Raw genomic sequence first — 19,629 nt, forward strand, 5'->3', positions numbered from 1 at the left:
ATTTTAATTTAATTTTTTATTTTATTTTACTTTTATTAATTTTAATTTTATTTTTTACCTACGTGACTTTACCGAAAAAACCTAAGAATATGAATCCTTGAGGTCACGAAAGCTTCAAATCTAGAATCTGAGTTCTGACCCCATGCTGCCACCTTTTGGCGACGCAAAGCAGCACGGAACTCCGTGGTGACAAACTCCGTCGCTAATTATCATGGTTATTATTAGTGGCGGGTTGCTGTTGCTGTTGTGGGATCTGAGATGTTCGTGAAGTTGGTGGTGGAAATGATGGCTTTCCGCGTTGTCGTGCAGTGGCTGCGAGATGTGAGGGGGGGGGGTTGAATCGTCCTCTTTGTGGACGACGGTCGTGCTGATTGTGGTGAAGAGCATTTTTCGGTAAAGTCACGTAAGTAGAAAATAAAAATAAAATTAATAGAAGTAGTAATAGAAATAAAATAATCAATCACGACGTTTCGGAGGCAACACAGGTCTCCGTAATCAGGCCTCACTTGAGACAGTAAATCTGGCTGTGACGGTCCCACCTGATGACGGAGACTTGTGTTGCCTCCGAAACGTCGTGATTTATTATTTTATTTCTACTATTACTTCTATTAAATTTATTTTTAACCTTCGTGACTTCACCTAAAAAGCCCAAGAGTATGAATCCTTGCAGTCACGAAAGCTTCAAATCTAGAATTTTGTTGAAGAGTTCACGGCGAGGAGAAACGTTTGGCTGGAAGGTTTGCAGGGCTGTTTGTGAGCGGTGGTGGTGGATTTTGAGTAGGCGGTCGATGGTTGCGGGTTCAAGGTTTGAGAGCCTTGAGCACTGTGCGGCTTTGATAGCCCTGTGGGTGTTGGGGAAGGGGCCGTCCATAAATGACGTCACGCGATTTTGAACGATTTTTAACTCCCCCCACCCCATCGTCACACGGCGTCACAAAAAGTCAGACCCCCCCCCCCGCCTCAAATATGACGTCACAAAACTCTGCCCCACCCCCCAAAAAATATATAAAACATGCTTCAAATCGCTTTAAACAATTATCGTTTTAGTGCGTATTTAATGTGCCGCTGCACTCTGATGTAGGAGAAAACATTTAGTAAAAAGTATATTAAATTAAGCAGAACGTGTTGTCTATATTTATTTAATTGCGCATTCTGATTTGAAGTCACATTTCTCACCCCCTCCCTCGTCACAAATGTCTGACCCCCCCCCCCCATAGGTGCGTGACGTCATTTATGGACGGCCTCTGTGGAATACAAAAGTGATCGGTCCTCGAGTGAAATGGGCGGAAATAAAAACTGGGACGACGCCGCTTGCAACAAATACAATTTAACAAAATGCGTGCTTGAAGCAAGCGGGGAGTGAAATTAGTGGGCGATCGTGAGTGGAGGAGAGATACATTCCACCTCTTCATCGAAACACACGCGCCTCCGAATAGCGCTGTTGGCTACGTACGGTGCAAAAGAAGTTCACCATACAAAGACAAATAACCCCCCCATTATAGCCTTGACAGACTGCAAGGACAAGTGCTGTTAGCGAGCACCTATGACGGCCGGCACAGCACACGAGGGGGTGGGTGGCCAACACCACGCCCGGCCGCCTTTGTCTCCCCCCAGTGGCGATGTTTCCACATCGCACCAGGTACTCGTTTGAGGCTGAGTCGACCAGGGGAGACACCGTACACAAGTACACGCGCACACCAATTAATACATATCTCGACACGAACTCAAACGATGAGGACAAACTCGTCCAGATGTGGCGAGTGGCGTGGGTTATGGGTTATAGGATATGGGTTATGGGATATAGGATATGGGTTATGGGTTATGGGATATAGGATATGGGTTGAGATGTAGGATATGGGTTATGAGATATGGGTTATGAGTTATAGAATACGGGTTATGGGTTATAGGATATGGGTTATGAGATATGGGTTATGGGATATGGGTTATGGGATATAGGATATGGGTTTTGAGATATGGGTAATGAGTTATAGAATACGGTTGATGGGATTTAGGATATGGGTTGTGAGATGTAGGATATGGATTATAGGATATGGGATGAGTTATAGAATACGGTTTATGGGATTTAGGATATGGGTTATGAGTTATAGAATACGGGTTATGGGATTTAGGATATGAGTTATGAGATGTAGGATATGGATTATAGGATATGGGTTCGAATCCTCACGCTCGGAGTTGTTTTGTTTCCCACCCCCTTAGCGGCTAAATGTCATGAATATTCATGATAGTCATGACATTTACGATGTACATGACATTTATGCAGCCAAACTGTGATTGGCGGCTGAAAACCGATATCTAATGAACGTGTGTGTGCGCGTGACATTTTTCCGGTTGCGTGAATTCGAGTGTCCACCACTCGGCACCCGATCCTTGCCCTGTCCCTTCTTGCCAACAGAGGGAGCGGAAAGACTGGGAAAGATGTCAGGTCATCACCGTCGAATGTTGTGGTTACGGCGGTAAGTACATAGCGACCCCTGGTGGCGGCAGGAGTGGAATGACGCTACGACGTGAACCCTGAAGGTGAGCGTGCACGCGATTTAAAGTTGCCGTGACTCAAGTGAAGACTACGGTTGTGGCGGCCCTCACACAGATGTCTTGTCGGCGACATTGGCCACCCCCCGGCTCTGAAAATTAGTGAAGAACGCTGCTGTAAATCCACACTGTGGTTGTGTGTGGTTGTGTGTGGTTGTGTGTGTTTGAACACACTGTGGTTGAACACACTCGGCAAGAACACACAGTGTGTGTGTTATCCGCGCACAACCACACAGTGTGTTAAACCACACACACACACAGCGTGTATTCTGCACGGTCCTCGAACTCGAGACATCTTCTTCCGACCCTGTTGTCCCACCCGGGGTGGGGGGGGGGGGTCACCTTTCAGAGCCTCTCGACATTCTTCTATCCGTCACCGTCCTCCCCGCGTGCTCCCGCTGCGTCCTCGCTGGCAACTTCTCCTGCTCGGGTCTCCCAGCCCCACTGCCCGTGCCGTCCTGCTCTCTGTTCTTGCTCGAAGTCCCTTCCGTCGATGCCGTCTCTCTCTCTCTCCCCATCATCAACGATCAGTGGAAACAAGAAGATGCTCGGTGTATTCGGTACTTTGCTTCGTTCATCATTTCGTAATTTTTTTTTTACATTTTTAAACTCTGTTTTATGTAAAGCCCCACCTCTCGCTCGCTCTCTCTCTCGTTCTGCACGCAGCCCTTCTCGCAGGCCAACAGCCTCCGACAGGTAGCTTATATCTCCATGCAGAGCTCTCCGTCATCTGCCACCGAGCACACGGCCTCCTCCATCGCCCACTGCTCCTTGAAGGCCTCTCTCTCTCTCCCCATCATGGCTCGCAACGGAGATGTGGCGGCGACTCCGCGTGCATCTCGGCGTCCTCACCCCCGCGCGGCGAGACAAACACTCGGCGAGACGCTCTCGAGTCTGCTTTTTTATTTTGCGGTTAATAGGACGAGCAGATATCACGGACGCACGGTTATCAGGATTTCTCTGGACGCAATGCTCTTGGTTACGTATATATGTGTGGATCGTGTCGGTGCAGTGTGCCCCATGGTTAGTCGGACGTGGGGCAACCCCCCGGCATTGCAGTTAAGAGCTGTGCAAATAGCGCGTTAAAGTGTGCGGTTAATAAAGCTGCAGCCGAATCTCTGAATAATGCGTAAACAATCATTGCGTGCTAACGGTGGCGTGGCCTTGTTGGCATGAGCCCTGGTGCAAAGGATGAAAGGGGGGGGATGGCATTGCAGTTGCACCGCCTGCACACTCGATAGCTACACCACTGGCTTCACTGTCAGAGCGTGGGCAAGCCCCAGTCTGACTTGGTGGCCTTCGTCTGGCTCTGCGAGCCTTGGTGATTAGCGTCTCAAATCCAGTGGTGTAGTTGGTGAGCCATGGGTCCCGGTGCAGTTGCACCGCCTGCACACTTGAGAGCGATGCCACAGGCTCAACAACACAATTCAACACCGCGTCTCCAGTCACGGACTACTACTGTATATGCACCGCTAAGGTTTAACGGGAGCGGGAATTGAAATCAAAGGAACGTTCAACGAGTTGAAGCATTGCTAACACGTCGCTAGCTGGTGTGTAACCCCAGTGCGGCCTCCGCTCACTGAGCCTCCGGTTCAATCCCAGTTCCTCCCTCTTACTTGACGGTAGCATTTTCTCTGAAACAACAAAAAGCGCACATACGCACACACACAATGGAAATCTGAATCCTATTTGCAGAGCGCACATTTAAAGTCACGAAACAAAGGCCGCTGTTCAGCCTCTGTCCCATACGCGGCTTTAACGAAGGCTTCTCCATGCCCTTGATTAGTCAGGTGGGGTCGTTTGACCATTCTTCACCGTGCTGGTCAGGGAGGGTTTGATGAATGAGACGTGAGGCCGAGGAGCAGTTTTGGACGACTCAGCATTGACGTGGACCTCGGCCAGGAGTCGAACTCTGGTTGACAGGTGGCATTGATCCCTGAGTAGCAACCATAGGTGGTGGCAGTGGGGGAGGGGGGCATTGCCCCCCCTCAACTTAGTAGACTGGGGGGGGGGGGGTTAATCAAGAAACGACAGCCCCACAAACAACCCTTGTGGGCCTCGAGGGAGGAGAGGAGCTCATTGAATGAAATGTAACGATAATGTATGAAATAACAAATTGCATACAAATATCACTGACAGCGGGTCTCTAAAGTACAAAAACAGTTTCACTCGGAGGGACGCTGCAGCCGCCAAGGGGGTGACGAACAAAACAATTCCGAGGGTGGGGATTCGAACCCATATCCCATATCCTATAATCCATATCCTACATCTCATAACCCATATCCTATATCCCATAACCCGTGTTCTATAACTCATTACCCATATCCTATAACCCACATCCTATATCCCATAACCCATATCCAATAACCCACAACCCATATCCTATATGCCATATCTCATATCCTATAAATCAAAACCTATATCCCTTATCCTACAAGCCTGGTCAACTAGACCATCTCATTCTTTCCCTTCCGCGACGGATCCTCTGTCACGGCATCACCTCGCCCCCCCCCTCCCCCACCCCTCCCCCACCCCTCCCCCACCCCTCTCTGACCAGGATGGTGAAGTACGTTCAAGAGGGACTTCCCTGACGGGGGCGTACCCGCTGGCGCGTTCCTGGTACTGGCGGAGTGCCCGCTCCACCACGGTGCGGATGAAGTTGGGGTCGTCCCAGCGCAGCGAGCCCGGCACGGAGAAGGTGACGGGCTCCTGGGAGTCGTAGAGGCGCACGCTCACCGCCGTGTCCGGTGGCCCCGCTGCGCCCTCGCCACCCTCGCGGCTCAGCACCTGCAGGAGGCCCCGGGGGGGTGAGGGGGGGTGAGGGGGGGTGGGGGCTCGCGACGATGGGCGAAGGGCAACCGTTGGGGCGGTCGCCGGATAGCAGACACAGACGAATGCGACGGCTCTCGTCTTCGTGCGGTGCCCCGACCTGCAGGAGGCCCGCCCCCTGAACCGACGTGGCGCAACCGGAGCGGTGCTTACGCTGAGAAACTGCGGTGCCCCTCCGGTTTTGGGTTGAACTGTGTCGTTAGCAGACCCATGGGGATCGGAGCGATGTCCCCACCCGTTTTCCACCATTGAGATGACGACGGTCGGTATCTCGTTAAGATTTACCAGGGGGGAGATTCGTTGTTTCATTAATGCGAGGCCCTCTGCTACGTGTAGGTGCGGGCACCTACATGTAGCAGAGTGGCAAGGTTTGGAGAGAAATAAGTATAACCTGTAAAAACTAAGTTTTTCACTATAAATCCTTTATATGCGTGGCAGCGAACTTAATATAAAGGATTTAAAAATATATTCGCCTGTGGAGGACGCGGGGATCGATCCCGTGACCTTTGGCATGGGAAGCGAGGGCGCTACCAACTGCGCTACTCCGCCACGGCCTGTGGAGGGGTTACGCTCTGGGCTCTTATACTGTGACGTTCAGCCAAAGCGATAAATGAGTTCTATTTTAATATATGTAAAATAATTTGTTTTTGCCTAAAAAGTGTAAAATTTTGGGAATTTTTTTTCACGAACATTAATTGTCTGGCACAACGAGTCTGTGTGGAAAATGTCAGCTCGATTGGATCACGGGAAGTGGGTTAAAAAACGACCGAAAGATTTGCACGGTCGTAAGCAAGCATGCAAGCAAGCAAGCAAACTTAATATAAAGGATTTAAAAATACCCTCCAGTCTCCCGCTTAGTGCGGCTACGATGCTTGCAAAGACGCCGTGTCGCTTAGCGCGCTGTTTCAAAGTGGGTGGGCAATGTCCAGTCACCGCCGCAGCATCGTCACCCCTCTATCCGAGTGCGTGTGCGAGATGGGGAGTGGTGGTGCAGTGGTTCGCACAGCGACGCACTACGAACCCAGCGACCCGAGCCGTTGGTTTCCCGCTCGTGGCCAAACGACGGTGACAAATATTTGAACTGGTCCTGGTCCTCCCCTAGATCGACTCGGCCTTAAATGAGAACCGTGGTGTGGTGTGAAAATATCGGCACTGGGGAGACAAAGACGGTCGGGGGTGGTATTGGTCACCCGCGCCGGCTTTCTAACGGGTGCTTGCTGACACCACCTGCCCCAACAGTCCCCAGGCCACACCGATAGGAGCCGCAAGGAGCGGTGAACTGAACCAATTTCATTTTTCAGAAGCGACCTGGCCACACATGGCAGTTCAGCGAAGTGCCTCATCACGTGGGCATCCATTGCAACCAAATGCTCCTCCACGCGTGACGTTGATTCCAAACGCGTGGAGGGAAAAACCCGCGGACCCGCAGAAAAATCCTCGCGGCCGCGGTGAGAACACGCAATCTCCAAATGTACAGCAGGCGTCAGGTTCGGGATGGAACCCACGACTTCCTGCACACCAGGCGAGGGAGATAACATCTCGCTACCGTGCGGTGTGAGCTGGGAGAGGAACCGGGGCGGGGGGTGGGGGTCGCCAGGGGTCAGGGAGTGGTGGGGGGAGGGAGAGGCGACCTCACCGCTGAGGTCGCAATCGGGTACCCGATACCCGTACCCTACCCGATACCCGGCTACCCGTACCCGGCCTTGTATGGGTGCCCGTTTGCGACCCTGGTGCGGCCGGGTACGGGTACGGGTAGGCCGTGAGTCACTGGTGAGTAACCGTTTGTCACTCATTTCCCAACATCTTGTCTCTTCTCACAATTCAAGTTCCTAGAATCAACCCACCCGCGCCTGCAACATGGCTTCATCCCAGAGGTCGCAATCGAGTACCCGTACCCGTAACCTACCCGATACCCGGCCGGGTACGGGTAGCCGTGTATCGGGTAGGGTACGGGTACCCGATTGCGACCCTGGTGCGGCCGGGTACGGGTACGGGTAAGGAATCAAAACCCTCCGAAACGTCGTGATTTTTATTTTATTTCACTTTTATTAATTTTAATGTTTTACCTACGTGACTTTGCCAAAAACACCTAAGAATATGAATCAAAACCCATTTGCGACCTCTGCCTCACCGTCTCCACGTGGAAGTCCACCGAGCTGTTTCCCAGGCTCTCGACGAGGCGCGACACCCAGCCGAAGCGGTGCATCATGCTGTCGAGGAGGCGCGCGCTCTCGCGAAGGTGGCGGCCCGTGACATCCAGGGTGCGGTTGTAGCGCTCCCAGCTGGACTCGACTGCGTCCAGCGCGTGCGACTGCTCGCGCTGCAGCTTGCCCAGCTCCGGACACTCTGCGTCGCCGTAACAATCACAGCAATGACGACGACGAAATGTACGTACGTACGTGTGTTGAGCTTCTTTCGCGACCTACGTGGCCAACCGCGCTAATTGGAGGTGCGGGGGAAGGACGACAAGCTAAACACGAAAATCAGTTCTGAAGAAATGAGTGTGTCGATGTAGATGATTTTAAAGTGACAACCCACGCCTTGCACTAGGGGTCAATGCTATGTCCCCAGTCCGACTCTCCCGGCTAGCCGGGGTACGGGGCATCACCCCGAAGCCCACGGGGAGGGAGTTTCACAACATCAGCGCGGAAATCCACCCTCGCTGCTTGTCCCTAAAACCGGAGAGAGACACGCCATTGCCCGGAACGTCGCCTATATTTCTTTACTATAAATGAACAGTGTTGTCACAAATGTTGAGTTCTATTTTGTTATCAGTGCTTCTGCACCACCACCGCCACTCGTCAACTCACAACTAAACAATAATTTTTCGTTAGTTCACCAGATAAGGCTCACTGAGCTGTATAGCTCTTTTTTTCAGAAGCGACCAGGCCACATATGACAGCTCAACAAAGTGACTCATCACGTTGACATTTATAGCAGCAGCCAAATACTGTAAGCGCGTGTTGTTGATTCTCAACGTGGAGGGGAAAACCGGAGGACCCAGATAAGAATCCACCGACCACAGGGTGAGAATTCTAGATTTGAAGCTTTCGTGACTGCAAGGATTCATACTCTTAGTTCTTTCGGTAAAGTCACGTAGGTAAAAATATGAAATTAAAATTAATAAAAATAATAATAATAAAAATCATGATTTTTATTATTTTATTAATGCTATACCGGGACCAATATCATTGTGAAGTCGCACACGCCGTTAGGCAGCACTAAAGAAGAAGATTAATTTTAATCATGATTTTTATTATTTTATTTTTTATTAATTTTAATAATGATTTTTATTATTTTATTTTTTATGAATTTTAATTTCATTTTTTTACCTACGTGACTTTACCGAAAGAACTAAGAGTATGAACACAGGGTGAGAGACACGCACACTCCAAATATACAGCAGCAGCAGGCGTCAGGATCGGGATTAAGCCCGCGATCTCCTGCATACCAGGCGAGGTAGTTAACATCTCCCAGCCACCGTGGCGTCCCTCCCTGGTGCTGATGGATTATTGGGCCCAAGCCTAGCGTCTCGGGTGCCCCTCCCCTCCGCCCCACGCCCCCCAAAGCTCCCGCGAGCAGCCTCCTCACCCCTGATGAGCGCCTGGCAGCGCTCACACTCGTCCTTCATGGCGAGGCAGCCCTTGGAGCTGCGCTGGATCTGTTTGCATCGGAAGGCGTCTCCCCCCTCCTGTCCGAGTCCCCCGCTGCTGGTCACTGACGGTCACGCGGGGAGGGCGAGGGGGTAAAATAGAGGATCCGGCAGGTTGAGAATTATGGGCAGATGGGTTGGGATGGACTGACGAATGGATGGACGGACAAATGCGTTGATATTTGATGAAAAGATGGTTACATGGATAAATATGAAGATGGATATGTTAAAAGGCCAAGTATATGGTTGAAATGGATTGACAGACAGATGAAGAGGCGTACGCATTGACTGAGGGATCAGCGAGAACATTCATTTGATGGCTGAGAAGAACAACGGACAAGGCCCAGAATGCTGGCTGGATGTGTGTACTCTACACGCGTATACACAGAGAGAGAGAGATCGCAAGAGGGACAGGCAGACGAACGCGTGGATGTCGACACAGATGATCGTACGGCTATACACCACTCCACATCGACAGGCAGCGTGCCCCAGCAGCGGTACCCGTGTGCTCCTCCTCCTCCTTGTCCCCGGCCGTCGCCACCTCCCTCTGGACGCCGAACAAGCGTCCCAGCAGGTTCTTCATCGACACCAACGGCCCCAGGCCGTGGCGGATGCTGGCCGGCGAAGACCAGAAGAGCGGATCCTCGGACAGGCCGAGCAGGGGCGTCCGTTCGGGCCAGCGCAGGAAGGGGCTGTGGTCCATCCAGTCCAGCGAGCGGGGAGCGCGGAAGCCGGCGCGGGAAGGCAGCGGCGTCCGGAACCAGCGGACGAGGTCCTGGCCGAGGGTGTCGGCGAGCGTGGGAGTGACGGAGGCGAGGGCCGACGAGCTGCGCTGGAAGAGGTTTGTGACCTCCTTGCTCAGATTGTGGAAGTGCTCCTCCATCGTGTCGAATGATTTGCCGCCGTCACCGTTGGCGACGTCTGAGGAGGAGGAGGGAGGAAGAGGGAAGGAGGAACGCCGGTGAACAGAGCCATGTGACAGTGCCACGGCGCGTACCCCCCCCCCCCCCCCCTTTTCACCGCTGGGGGAATGGGGCCGAGGTGAACGAACAGTTTTTTTCCATTATTTTTTTTAATTTACCAGGTAAGGTCCACTCGAGCTGTACAGCTCTTTGTCAGAAGCGACGTGGCCACGCTCGGTAGCCCAACAAAGCGGCCTATCGCGTGGAAATTTAAAGCAGCAGGAAAATCCTCTAAAACGCACGTTGATTCTTAATGTGGCGGGAAAAACCGCAGGACGCGGAGAAAAATCGAACGGGACCACGGAGAGAACGTGCAAACTCCAAACATACAGCAGAAATCAGGGTTAGAATCGAACCCACGACCTCCTGTATACCAGGCGAGGTAGTTAACATTTCCCCACCGCGGTGCCCTGGAATCAACTGGGGATTCACTCATCCATGCCCCACCCCTACCCCCCACACACCGATCTAGATGAAGCCGAGGGCTTCACAGGCAAAGCTGCACACCGCTGTTCTGCCGTTAAGTCTGCGCGTCCAGCCCGAAATCAATGCTCACGTGGCAATTCGGTTTCCGTCGTCCACATGACGGACGTCAACCCCGCAGCCCCCCCCCCCACATCTCCCCCTATCTCCCCGCCCCCCGTGCCCCCACTTGCCCGTGAAGTTGAGCCACTCGTCCGCCTCGTCGCCCAGCATGAACGAGAAGGGGTTGAACCTCTGGAAGAAGCGGTCCACGTCGCGGCCAAAGTTGCTGACTCCTCCGCCGCCGCCGCCGCACGTGAGCGACACGAAGCGCTTGCAGGAGCGCTCGAGGCAGGGGCGGCACTCGCTCTCCCAGGCGGGCCACAGCGAGGCGTTGCACGTCTTGCCACGCGTCTCCAGGCGCGCGCGAGTTTCTCTCGCCAACTCGATGGCCTCCTGTGGGGTGCAGAGCGGAGGGAGGGGGGGCACAGTCGGGTTTTTTACAATCGGGTTTCATTGTCTTGATTTGAAGCTTTCGTGACTGCAAGTATTCATATTCTTAGGTTTTTTCGGTAAAGTCACGTAGGTAAAAAATCAAAATTAATAAAAGTAAAATAAAAAAATCACGACGTTTCGGAGGCAACACAAGCTTCCGTCTTCAGGTGGAACCGTCACGGCACGGAAGCTTGTGTTGCCTCTGAAACGTCGTGATTTTTTTATTTTATTTTATTTTTTATTAATTTTGATTTTTTACCTACGTGACTTTACCGAAAAAAACCTAAGAATATTTAATTGTCTTTTTATATTAAACCCGATCATCTGAGATTGGGAGAAATCCGGTGTAATTAGTTCTAATTGCAGAACCGCACTTCTCAACGATGGGCTTCATCCATTCCCAGCTAAGGAACTCACTGGCACCCACGATTGTGGAGGAGAAGCTCGTGTTCATCACGACCAACCTGCCCGCCGCATTGTACGACTACCCCGTGCCCGACGGCCCCCCCGAGTACGATAGCAGCACCGACGAGGAAGCAGCCTAAGCCTTGGATCAGTTTCGTTTTTATTAAACCAGGTTTTAATTCCCCGAAATCGGGTTTAATTGTATTAAAGAAAAAACCCGATGCCTGCCGCTGGAAAAATCGGGTTTTGTCCACCCATGGGGGGGCGGGGGGGGGAGAGCCGTCGACGAGAATCGACGAACGTCGATGTTTTAGAGGAGCGAGCGAGCGGTCTTATTTAAATCGTTGCAGCGGCTGCGATTTTGCCATTAGAAGTATTGCCGGCTGTCCTTGTCGTCGTAGAGCATCGCCAACCCCTGCTCGAGCTATCGGCAGCAGCAGCAGCGTCATTGTAATCGTAACCTCCGATTCGTGCCTCCGATTAGCACGGTTGGATACGTACGGTGCGAAAGAAGTTCAACATGCGTACATATGTCACCATCGCCATCCTCACCATCACCACCACCACCGTCGTCATCGCAATCACCACCATCACCACCATCGTCATCGCCATCACCACCACCACCGTCGTCATCGCCAACACCACCATCACCACCACCATCACCACCATCACCACCACCACCATCGCCACCACCTTCACCACCACCATCGCCACCACCGCCATCACCACCATCACCACCACCATCACCACCATCACCACCATCCCCACCACCGTCGTCATGTCCCCCCGCCGCGGCACCTGCTTCTGCTCGAGTGCCCGCTTGAGCTCGGCCTGCAGGCGCGCGTGCTTCTCCTCGTTCCTGTCGGTGAACGTCTTGAGGACGCGCAGTCCGCGGAGTCCACGCTTGAGCTCGCGGTCCAGCAGCGCCTCCCCGTCCGTCGACAGCTCTGGGGGGGGGGGGGGGGGGACACTCATTAGCAGTGGCGGCAGTGGCAGCAGCACTCAAGCCAGCGGTGCTGGAGCGATGGCCTCGTAGTCACACCATCATCATCATCGCTACAATCATTCTCACCACCACCATCATCGTCATCGTCATCACTACAGCCATCCTCACCACCACCACCATCATCGTCATCATCCACTACAGCCATCCTCACCACCACCACCACCATCATCATCATCCACTACAATCATCCTCACCACCACCATCATCATCATCCACTACAATCACCCTCAACACCACTACCACCACCATCATCATCCACTACAGCCATCCTCACCACTACCACCACCACCACCATCATCATCCACTACAGCCATCCTCACCACCATCATCATCCACTACAATCACCCTCAACACCACTACCACCATCATCATCCACTACAGCCATCCTCACCACCACCACCACCATCATCATCCACTACAATCATCCTCAACACTACCACTACCACCATCATCATCACTACAGCCATCCTCACCACCATCATCATCCACTACAATCACCCTCAACACCACTACCACCACCATCATCATCCACTACAGCCATCCTCACCACCACCACCATCATCATCATCCACTACAGCCATCCTCAACACCATTATCATCATCCACTACAATCATCCTCGTCACCAACATTCATCATCACCACCACCATTTCAATCACCTCCGCCACCATCTTACTCTGAAGCTGTTCCACAGTGAGAGCTGCGCCTGGCTTTGCCCCCATCATCATCATCAGCAGCATCATCAGCAGTGCCACGTGCATGAGCAGCAGCAGCCGCCGAGATGCCGTCGCTCCCATGGTTGTCCCTGCCCCGCGCAGAGACGTGAGACATCACTCATCCGCATCCCGTCGCTCTCCCCGTTCCACATCCTCGATTTCTCCCGGCTCACTCATCCACAGCGAGATCCGCACGCGAGTTAGTGGTGTGCCGATTGTCGTTGTGTTGCTGCTGCTGCATTTGTGGCGTTTGAATAATCTCGACACGTCGGAGAACCGTGTATCATCTGGATGGTCATGGCCGTGACCACATCCAAGACGATGCAGTAGGTGGACTTCACAAATCTGGCTTTCGCCTGATGCAGCTGGTTGTAATTACTGGTGAAACGTCGTACTCAGTTTGTAAATGTTGTGGCTTTGCTCTCCAACACACCGGTGTGCTGTACTCGTGATGAATTGGCACGTTCTGTTTACGTGAAAACCCTTACTAGTTGGCTGTGTCGGGTGGTGGCGGGTTTCACGACAAATGTATATATTTACGCGATCTAACCCAAAACAAACCTCTATTATGGCAGTACAGCAAATGTGGACGAATATCGTGTGTCCACTTGTGTATGGGCCAGAGTTGCCCTGTCGCGCACATGGGTATTCTCCGGGAGCTCCAGTTTCCTCCCACGTGTGTGTATATGACACTCATTGATTGACTGAAAATATCTTAATATACAGAGGACTGCAGAGCTTAGGCAACTGTTGGTAGCTGAGGCCAACCGCCTGGTCTACTGCCTTCCAGCTCGTCTCTCCCACAGCAGTTGTCAGATGCGATTTGTACGAACGATGTTATCTAAAACTAAAACATCGCGGACATCTCAAACGATCAATGGGCATCCCCCCCCAGCGGCAGCTGTCCCTGTGCGGCACAAAGTGACTCGGCACCAGGCGCCTACTAGTGGGCATTAATCTGCCAGGAGGGGCCGATGATTGCTGCGTGTCACCCCAAGTGAGTGATGCAGCAGGACACTGAGCCGTGTTCTCAAGTGCGCTGCCTCTCACCTGCGTGGTTACGCGTGGGCACGTGACTGTTGCCAGATTAAAGACTTATCCCTAATCTGGCAACACTAGCTCAGGATGGAGAAACGAGGTCATTATCATCATCAGCCGCATCATCATCTTTGTCATCGTCTGCGGAGTCGTCGTCATTGCCGTGTTTTTATGGCCATGGTTACGCACGCTGGGAATGTCGTCAGGTTCATCACCACCAATATCATCAATCATCGTCATCATGGCATTAGTATTAATCGTCAACGTCTTTATCATCAAGGTCATCATCGTATTCATCCTTGTGTTCACCGTCTTCATTATCATCATCATCATCATTCTCATAACCATCGCACCCGCCTCATCACATGGAGTCAATCGTGGCCAGATAATAAATTCCACACGCGGCTGCCAAAGCAAGCAAGAATCTCCCAGTGCCTCGCGTTTGATACAAAGTGTACCCACAACTTACAAAGTGCACCCACAAGTTACAAAGTGTACCCAGTGAAAGCACTGCAGGGCCTATTGTGTGGACCAGAGGTCAATTAAATAAGTTGAGGATCTCACTTCTGTGGGCCGGTCTGTAATACCTAGGATCTGTAGTACCTATGAGCTGTAGTACCTAGGATCTGTAGTACCTAGGATCTGTAGTACCTAGGATCTGTAGTACCTAGGATCTGTAGTACCTAGGATCTCCACTGCTGGCGAGAGAGAGGGATCTGATTGAGATGGCGGGCTCGCATCGGCTCGCGATGCCGGAGCAAGACGGATTGATGCGTCACGAGAGACGACGGTGGCTTGGGGGAGGCCTTCATCCAGCAGTGGACTGACCATGACCGATGATGATGGATTCTAAAAGGTTTTTTACTTTTAGCCGGAACGATCTGGGAATTATGTTTGGACACGCGGATGCATCTCGCCTTGATGATAACGAAACCCAATGGCTAAGGTCGTGCATCTAACCTGTTATAGACCCGTTTTATAGGAGTACGAGAAAGTATAGGCTGAATATATATAGAGGCTTCATAATAAAGGTGTTTGGGTTAGATAACGTAAGCATAAACGTGTCGTAACCCTCCACCACCCGACACAACCAGCAAGGTTTGTTAAGTAAACACAACACAGCAATTAGTTGCTACTTCAGCCCACCGGTGTGTTGGAGAGTAAATCCACAAAATGTACAATTTGAGTAGTACGACGTTTCGCTGGCAACTACATCAACCAGCATCATCGGGCGAATTTACCAGAATAGTGAACGAATCCACCTGCTTTCGGTCTTAACTCGGGCAGGAAGACGCCATCGCTGTGAACCCATCAGGTGCAGAGATCAGAGAAGGAGGAGTGGGTGGGGTTATTGTAATTATATAATAGATTATCTAATTAGCACGTGTAATTAGCGGCTTGCTCGGGATAGTTGCAGCATGCCTGTCACTCAAGTGGGCAGCGCTTGAGGTCGACAATCACAGCTGCAAGGCGAGACTCCGCGGCCTCCAGGGAAAAGATTTGAGTGAGATGTTAAACAAATGATCAGTGTGTTTTTTGTTTGCATTCTGACCGCAAGTATTGTGGTTAATGTAAACGTGATTCCTCGTAAAAAGGTTTCAGTTTCGTCGCCAGAAAAAAGGGGGAAAAAAACGATTATTATGTTAAACAAAACATGAATCGCAGGTTTCTGATGAACGCGTCTAAAAAAACCCCACACGCGGTGGCGATTTTCAAGATTGTGGAATTGTAATGGGCGAGTGTGTGGGGTTGGTGGTGGTGGAGGTGGGATGCGGTGGGGGGGGGGTGTAGGGAAGGAGGGGGGGGGCAAGTGGGGAAACAGGACCCCATTGTCGAGTCTGATCCGCGTCACGCGCTCGCTCGCCGTGCGTGCACAAAGGCGCGCTTGTGCGGCCGCACAGACTGGAAACTCGGGGTCACGACGGTACAAAAGAAGGCGGTCAACAATAAACACAAAAGTTTATTATTGAAGAAGAAAAACCCCTCCAATAAAAAATTGTCTGATAATGACGATAATAATGATGACGACGACGACGATGGTGATGAGGATGGATTATGAGAACATCCCAGCGGCAATTGTAACCGCAGTGAACTGAGATTTTTTGTTAAACACAGAAACTTGCGCGGGAGACCCGCGGGGTGGGAGGGGGGAGGGGTGGGTGGCGGATTTCAGAATAAATAATGGCTGAGACAGGGCAGTGTGTGTGTGTGAGACTCACATCCCACGCGTGGTCACTGCGTGCGTGAGTGGACTTAAAAAACAGGGCAGATCAGCAGAATTGTCCTGGCAGGGAGTTTGTTCTGCAACCCTCGCCTGTGCCAATGTTGACTGACCCTGAACCTAACCCTGAACCACCCCCCGGCTCCGAGTCTGAGACTCATACCATAAATAAATATTGATGTATTTTATTGCAACTTTCTCATGGGTTATGTTTTTTTTCTCTCTCTCTCCCACACACACCCACACATACCCACACACACCCACACACACACACCCACCCACCCACACCCACATACCCACCCACACACCCACACACACACATGCACCCACACACACACCCCCACGCAGCCACACACACACACACACACCCACACCCACCACCCACCCACCCACACACACCCACACACACCCACACACACCCACACACACACCCACACACACCCACACACACCCACACACACCCAAACACCCACCCACACACACACCCAACTGCGCTCTCGGCGTCTCGAGCGCGTAATCCGCTCAGAAGCCTCGCGCCAGTGTCTCGACCGCTGCGTGTTAGAGAGTGGTCCGCGGAAGCGGATGCCACAGAGCTGCCTCTGAGGTCGCTTCTTCAAGTGACCTCTGATCAACGCGGTAGGGGGCGCCGTTTTCTAACCCATGTTACCGCCAAGAGCAATGTTCGTCTCACCCCATTTCACATGAATATATTACGGTATTAATGATGTTATATTATACATTGATTATATATATTCATTACAATTAATATTTATTATATATATTCACATCAATATATGACATCAATATATTGCGATAATGAGGATATATTAGATATGTATAATATATTCATTATATTATGATATCGATTACATATTCGCATCAATATATTCACACCAATATAGAATCACACCAACGTATTCGAGATGTTCAGAGCTGGAACGTCGGCGGTATGAACTGAATGTGACGAGTCGCTCGGTGCGTAGCCCCCGGCGACTGGACCGCAACAAACTCTGAACCTCTGTAGGCTGCCGCCCCATCTCGTGGACCATGGAGGAAGCCGTCACGAATGGGAACAAGTTTGATGACCACGACGAAGACGACATGAGTCCGTTTAAAGATGTGCATGAAAGCACAAGTGAAGAAACAAACATCACCACCCTCATCATTTACACTGCCCTACAATCGTCCGTGACGCTATCGTTTTGGGCCGCGAACCTTGAAGAGTAAGAGGCCCATTGCCAGAAACGTTAGCCTCGTATTCACCCGCGCCAAATCTCCGTCCAAAGATTCAGTGGCGCGCGGCTCTATCCATTGTACGATTTTGAGACGGGGCCCTGGCGTCTCGCGCCAGACTCTTGTAAACGGTAGAGCGGATAAGCAAGCAGATTTGAACGATTTTTTTCGTGTGATCGGGTTTCCCGTAAATTCGACATTTCAGAAACTCTCAGACTGAACGACGCTCGCTGCCCAGTAAACACGTGGGGCCAACGTAGACATGTGGACTGCATGGGTAGGATCATATATGCAGTGTCGCTCTTGTGAAGCGATGTTGATGGTTTGTGGCGAGGTTTATTATTTTAGTACATTGCCCTTGCATGGCACTGGGAACCGAGTTCCGTACATTTGTCGCGCCGTTGTTTTGCGTAAACAAGTTATTTGGCCCGCCTGGAATATCTCGATGATTTTATATCGGTCGCTCAGATGTGTGCACCTTCTAGAATAGACTTAGGATGTACATTCAATGCGTGACGTTGGTGATGCTGCTGCGTTGGCAGTGATGCACAAGCACAATTAACATGAAGAAGGGACATTGCCCGAAACGTTGCCCATTATATATTTTTATTTTAAGTCAGTGCTATTGACGAATGCGCGTTTACTCAACTTAACACCGACCGCTCAGCTTTCTCGCCCTGCCATAGAACAACCGTTAGAAGTTACATTGATCAGCTTTCTATCCCTGATGGATGGACTCCCCACGCCGTGTCGTCCAGGGGGGCTGTTTGACCATACTTCACCACGCTGGTCAGTGCGGGATTGTCAAGGAGGGCAGAGGAAAACACCACTCCCGTGCCGCTGATGTTGACCCGAGACTCGAACCCGGCTGTGGCAGGTTCCTAGAACCACAGCTCTGCAACTAACGGACCACAAATTAAGACCTTGCAGGTGCAGGGGTGGAGCGGTGGCGCAGTGGTTAGCGCACCGCTATATGAACCCGGCAAACCTGACCCTGCTTCCCCCTCCCCACCCCCTCCCCTCCACCCAACACGCACTGACCAACGTGGTGAAGTATGGTCAAAGAACTCACGCGACCTTCACCCAGCCTCGGAATGACAGAGGGTTATTACGTTATTATGTATAATTGTTGTTGTTATGGCAAGCAGATATGTAGTCTTTAGTTCTTCACACGCCAGATTAAATGAAATACTTTGCACAAAATGCAAACGAAGATCGCCATCTCCCTAAACAACTCTAATAATGTATGAAGCAGTGGACAGATCATGGCTGATGATGATGATTGTGTTGGAATGATTTTGTGGGGTGAAGCGATGACATCAATAAGCTCAGGCGTCAGCTGGCTACTGGGTGGAGAGATCCCTCCATCCAGCAGTGGATTGATCATGGATGATGATGTTGGTGGTGGTGATGAAGTATCGGTACTAACCTTGGTTGTGGCCGGGCTGTACCTGGACTGCTCTGTCGGTCGTCTAACCCCAAGCGCCCTGTGTATGGCGAGGCCAGACGTGTGTGTTTGTGTATATATAGACACGCGCACACCCACGCACTCAGTAATGCGATGAGATTAGAAGCGTTTGTGCACCCTTTGCTTGCCAATGAATCCCACATGCCAGAAGACGAAAACACCCCCTCCCCCACCACGTAAACACACACGCCCATACCATAGCCATACACACGCGCACACATTTGCATTTGTAAATCCCGTAACGTTGCACGCACGCACCGCTACACAGAGGGCTCAATACCGTGTGGACTGTTTGGTAAGTCCTGATAGCGAGCACCTATGAAGGTCGGCACGGTACACGAGGGGGTGGGTGGCCAGCACCACGCCCGACCGCCTTTGTCTCCCCAGTGGCGATGTTTACACACCACACCAGGTACTAATTTCAGGCTGAGTCGACCTAGGGAAGGCCCAGTACCGGTTCAGATAATCGTCACTGGTGTTGGCCGTGAGCGGGAATCGAACCCGGGTCGCTAGGTTCATAGTGCAGCGCGCTAATCGCTACACCACCGCTCCCACACACACACAGACACACACTGAGACACACTCACACACAG

General features: G+C 51.6%; 1 protein-coding gene across 1 annotated transcript; it reads right to left on the reverse strand.

Moving 5' to 3' along the window:
* Nucleotides 1-3,438: 3,438 nt before the first annotated feature.
* Nucleotides 3,439-19,151, reverse strand: CLU (clusterin). Its single transcript, XM_061569311.1, has 9 exons — nucleotides 18,998-19,151; nucleotides 13,037-13,165; nucleotides 12,154-12,302; nucleotides 10,650-10,911; nucleotides 9,533-9,952; nucleotides 8,971-9,096; nucleotides 7,511-7,725; nucleotides 5,153-5,337; nucleotides 3,439-4,184 (listed from the first exon to the last, which is right to left on the reverse strand). The coding sequence occupies exons 2-9, from the start codon at nucleotides 13,155-13,157 to the stop codon at nucleotides 4,163-4,165; spliced, it is 1,500 nt and encodes a 499-aa protein (XP_061425295.1). The 5' UTR covers nucleotides 13,158-13,165; nucleotides 18,998-19,151; the 3' UTR covers nucleotides 3,439-4,162.
* Between the last annotated feature and the right edge of the window lie 478 nt (nucleotides 19,152-19,629).

This window comes from Lethenteron reissneri, chromosome 43 (genome assembly GCF_015708825.2).
Source record: "Lethenteron reissneri isolate LAM-NWPU_2019-01 chromosome 43, ASM1570882v1, whole genome shotgun sequence".
NCBI lineage: Eukaryota > Metazoa > Chordata > Hyperoartia > Petromyzontiformes > Petromyzontidae > Lethenteron > Lethenteron reissneri.

Excerpts from the sequence above, each read along its gene's own strand:
- CLU (XM_061569311.1), bottom strand. The coding sequence starts at position 13,157 with ATGGGAGCGACGGCATCTCGGCGGCTGCTGCTGCTCATGCACGTGGCA. Across the intron at positions 12,303-13,036 it reads CACTGTGGAACAGCTTCAGA|AGCTGTCGACGGACGGGGAG; the intron begins GTAAGATGGTGG and ends CCCCCCCCCCAG. Across the intron at positions 10,912-12,153 it reads GGGCACTCGAGCAGAAGCAG|GAGGCCATCGAGTTGGCGAG; the intron begins GTGCCGCGGCGG and ends TGCACCCCACAG.